Source organism: Corticium candelabrum, chromosome 3 (assembly GCF_963422355.1).
Source record: "Corticium candelabrum chromosome 3, ooCorCand1.1, whole genome shotgun sequence".
Taxonomy (NCBI): domain Eukaryota; kingdom Metazoa; phylum Porifera; class Homoscleromorpha; order Homosclerophorida; family Plakinidae; genus Corticium; species Corticium candelabrum.
In genome coordinates, this window is record NC_085087.1 from 2869983 (window position 1) to 2874844 (window position 4862).

Sequence of the window (4862 nt, forward strand, 5' to 3'; positions counted from 1 at the left end):
CTTTCGAGTTCACTCTCGCTCGCACGACGACGTCGTTGGCGTTCACGATCAAGACGTCGCCGTTTGGATTTTGTTGACTCACCGTGATGCAAAGACATACACGTATCACGACATGTACACGTACCCCTTTTACATGTCAAACACTCTGAAAGTGCTTATGGTTAGCTTATGGTTAGCTTTCAGATACATCATGCATCTGTACGCGCGCAAGTACACTGGTACACGTAGATTGCATGGTACTTTCAACTGTATAGATATCACGCGTCACTGTCGCACCATCAGCAATCGACTGCCAGCGACTTGCACTGGCAAGACTAAGAGGTTTGCCGAGGTCAGCACCCGCCAGACTGACCGGTACACCAAAGACCTCGACGTCAGTCCGGCTACTACAGCTATCATTCATAGCTATAGGTGCGACCTCTAGGCAATGCTCAACATCGTCCGAATCAACGGCCAACCAGTGGCGGATCCAGGATTCTCACCAGGTACAGGCGCGGTCTGTCAGGTTCGGTAATGACGTCACCAGTTAGTCACGTGTCCATGTTCAACATTTTTGCAGCTGGCCCTCTAGGAATATCTTATAGTCATCAGTTCAAATGAGGTCGAGTTTGCGATATTTTCATATTATAACTATATTTCACTTTACTCAACACATGCAAAACAGGTTGATGTATAACATCAGAAAACAGAGGAGTGTGGAAAAGTAACCTCACTGATTCAGAACTGAAGAAGAAATCTGATGGACCGACAATACAACCATCACTGAAAACAATGTCACCGTCACTGTGATTGTGCTTCTTCTGTTGTAGCAGTTGGATCCAGAAACAGCAAGCGTCTCGGATATGCCTTCGCAAAGAGTCTATCACACGCTCATGGTTGACAGACAAGTCCTTGTGGACAAACATGAGCACTAGCGCATTTAGCCTGTCTTGTGCCATCGTGCTCCGCAGGTCTGTTTTGATCAGCTTTAGTGCAGAGTTCGCTCTTTCAACTGTGGCTGTGGTGACGGGTATTATCAACAACAGGCGAAGAATGCAGACAATGTTGGGATATGCCACTTCATTCACAGCACCCAGCGTCTCTTTAACACCGGTTGGTAAGGTAGCAGCACCTGCATACTCCCACTTCCTCTTCCATCGGCGTATCTCGGCCTCGAAAGTTGAGTCATCAGGCAAATCTGGAGCATAAGCCTTCAGGATAGCTGCCTGGTGGTGAGGAGTGAGGCTCTGGCAGTGTTTTGGCAGGAGCAGCAGTCCTTGCACTGATGCATGGCTCATGTCAGTGAACCTACTGCCAAGTTCACTGATCATGCTGTCAATGAATGGAATGAAGACAACTCTCCGCCAGTAGCTCTCTGGAGTTGATGCAGGATGATTGCTGCGTAGTGTCTGTCGTGCAGCTAAGCGAGGAACTTGTGGATGGTCTTGGTCTAAGACACGGGATGTAACTGCTGATGCAGAGGCGAAAATTGAAGAGAATTCTCTCTCACTGTTACTTCTGATCTCTTCTAACAGACCTAGAACTTGGTTGATTTCACCATATGCCTCCAGCACATCCAATTGCGATCCTTGCAGTAGAACACTCAGACACTTTGTGTAACCGAACAGATATGTGCAGCAGTGCAGAGCTACGATGAATGAATCTGACGTTATCGAGCGGAGGAGGCCATTTGCCTCAGTGACAGACTTCGCATCGTACTTAGAGGCAGCAGTTGGAGTGGCAATGATCTGGCCTGAAATAACTTGGAGGCAGTGGACTAAGGCAAAGTACATATCTCTGAAGTCTTTTAAGGCAGTATGCCGTTCTACCCAGCGAGTTTCACACAGTAGCTTTAGCTTCTGAGCTCTGATTGGCTTTTCACCGGCAGATGTCCGCTTGGTGTTTTCTTGTTCAACACTCTGCTCTAATGTACGTTGCCGTTTTGGGGAGTACTTGAAGAAGAGCCCAACAGCCTTCAAGTCGGAAAGCATGCAGTGAACTTCAGACACATTACAAGACTTTGTCAACGCCAAGTTCAGTTGGTGACTGCAGCAGTGATAGTACTGTGCCCGGGGTACATGGTCTCGAAAATTCTTCTGGCAACCGTTAATTAAGGTGGCCAGACATAGCACCAACACCATCATAGGCCTGGGCTCGACAACGTGTTTCATCAAGACCAAGCTTCTTCAAGGCATTCCGTATCTCAGCACAGATGCTACTACCTGTCCCAGAGCTGCAAGCAATGAACTTAATCAACTTCTCTTCTGCCTTGTTGTCCTTCATGTATCTAAGAGACACTGCCAACTGCTCCCACCCACTTACATCTCTTACTTCATCTGCCAGCACAGCAAAAAAGGGACTACTTTTTACATTATCCACTATTTGCTGAATTATGTCATCTGCCATCAATTTCATGAGGTCATTCTGGGTAGTTTTCGACATGTAGGTGGCATTACGAGAACAACGCTCAAGGTGCTCCTTCAGGACAATATCGCCAGAATCGATAGCAAACTTCACAAACGCCATGAAGTTACCTTGAGGTGATTGATCATATGTAAGGTCATCACGGTGACCGCGCAGCGCTACACCTTCACGTGCAGCTAGTTCTAAACACCTCAGAACAGACAACAGTATACAACGATTGGCAGATACCCTTTCTGTAGCTGCTTGAGACTGCATCAGGTATATCCTCTCAGAAGGGTGCTTGTCAGTACTAAGAAATGCCAGCAACTTGGCAGCAGCATTTCTGTGGTACTGGGTAGATTCATGCTCAGCAGCATCAGCAATAAGATTCTTCCAATCCCTGTGAAGACGGACAACAAAATTATCACCACGGCATGATCCCTCTCGATAAACGGTAGGAAATAATACGCAGGGCAAACAAAAGAGGCCTTCTTCCTTGCGTTTGCCATAGTATCCTAGCCAATCAAATTGGTCAAACCACTTTTTCTGGACAAATCTCTCTGAGTAGCCACTCTTCCTGCGCTTATCAACATACTTCCTAAAAGGCAATATTGTCTGCTCGCTTGGTTTTCTCCTAGCAATCACTTTCACCTTGTCCTCATCACTGAGTGCTTTCCTTCCATGGCTGTAGCTACAGCCTCCAAGAATGATCCATGGTCACTATCACTAACAACCTCTGCAGTTGTCGCAACCACGTCCTGACTACCACCTCCAGACTTCATATTACCAACTCCGTCACTTACTGTCTGCACACTGTCATCGTCCTCACCAGCAGCAACCCCACTTTGACTGTCGTCCGAGATACAGTTAACACTTGTACTAGTGGCCGCATCTCTACACTCCTGGGATACTCTCTTCGCTGGCTGAAACATTTCTGCCAAGCTCCTCTGATCAGCAGCCCTCTGCTTAGGAGGACGCTTATGACCGTACATCTTTCAATGACTTCTCTCCGCCAACAACGAAAACTAGATAGTCGACCCTCCTGTGGAAAGTTCTCGCAACTTCCGTAGAACTAGTCTCGCGTAGCCAGACCTTACCCGCTAAAGCAAAGCGAAGCGAGTACTGTAGGGTCTGGCTACGCGAGGCTACCGAAGAACACTAGTAGTCCAAGACAAGCTCGTGTGCTTTGTGCCAAACTGGCGCGCTAAAGTTCCAGAGCTCGAGTTCATGCATGAAACACACGTGCACGTTAGCCCAAACGATACGTGGGAGTCGATGAAACGCGCACTACTAGTAGTCGACGACGTGTGAGGTACAGGCGAGCGCCTCTCGCGCCTATCCCTGGATCCGCCACTGCCAACGGAGCTGACAGCTATCTACAGGGCGAAGCTTCTCATGCATTCGCCACTTCTATACAGCTTAAAGTCTGTGTGTGTGTGTGTGTGTGTGTGTGTGTGTGTGTGTGTGTGTGTGTGTGTCTGTCTGTCTGTCTGTCTGTCTGTCTGTCTGTCAATGGTAGTATAATTTCAAACATCGAAACTATTACAGGCTAGAGGAGCTAGTACAGCCACGTCTAAAGTAAAATATTTGAAAGTTTTGTTCTCTGCATAAACTACACTTGAAAAAACATATATGATATATGGACCGTATTGGTCCACGTTTCTTCTCTATTATCACAGATAACACTTCTTATTTGCCACTTCTCAGCACCCCCTCTACCTTGTCTGTGTGTCTGTCTGTCTGTCTGTCTGTCTGTCTGCCTGTCTGTCTGTGTTTGTGTGTATATCAATGTGTGTATATATTCTTGCACGGAGCGGGCTTGTTATCCACGTTATTTCTCAATTCAGTAGCGCTCGATCTCGCATCACTTGCAGCCAACTACTGAGGTGGACGAGATTATCATGCTTTCGTTGAGCCGTACGTTGCTAGCATCTTTCGTTCCGATGATAATTCCTCGTAGCTATCTAGATAAAGATTTACCTCGTACGTCTCCTAGAAATTCTGTAAAGCGACATCTAGTGACCGTATCCAGAAGAACGCAGCGTTAGCGTTTCCTACGAATCTTTCTTGCAAGACGACGTCGATCGTTCATCATCAGACCTACTTACAACTAAAACATTTTGCTCTCTTGAAGATCGCAGATGACATGTTGGTCGTGCGCAACGGACACATGCGTGGTCCCATGGGACCTTCGCTTGGCTTCTTGTAGAACGATAAATTCGTTTGTTTTGCGATTCTCTTGTAAAAAGTAACAAACGCGAACAACTATTACCTGATCTTTACTCTGCGTTTCTCGGTTTGACGACATTTTGACCGTAAAATGGAGGTTTACGACATCTCGGCTTTTCTGTCATAATGCGCGGGATTGTTACGTCACCCATTGTTGATGTGCCAAAGGTCTGCTGATTCACGCTGACAAGCTAGTATTACGTCACCTACGTTTCGCGTCCCAAAACGATTGCTGATTGGCTCGACAAACT

At 46.9% G+C, this 4862-nt stretch overlaps 2 protein-coding genes across 2 annotated transcripts; both read right to left on the reverse strand.

Annotated features, from left to right (window-relative positions):
- Positions 1-587: 587 nt before the first annotated feature.
- On the reverse strand, positions 588-2035 carry LOC134177577 (52 kDa repressor of the inhibitor of the protein kinase-like). Its single transcript, XM_062644354.1, has one exon. The coding sequence runs from the start codon at positions 1968-1970 to the stop codon at positions 588-590; it is 1383 nt and encodes a 460-aa protein (XP_062500338.1). The 5' UTR covers positions 1971-2035.
- A 50-nt stretch (positions 2036-2085) lies between these two features.
- On the reverse strand, positions 2086-3374 carry LOC134177578 (uncharacterized). Its single transcript, XM_062644355.1, has 2 exons — positions 3034-3374; positions 2086-2980 (listed from the first exon to the last, which is right to left on the reverse strand). Exons 1-2 carry the CDS (start codon positions 3372-3374, stop codon positions 2086-2088), a joined length of 1236 nt encoding a protein of 411 aa, XP_062500339.1.
- Positions 3375-4862: the final 1488 nt, after the last annotated feature.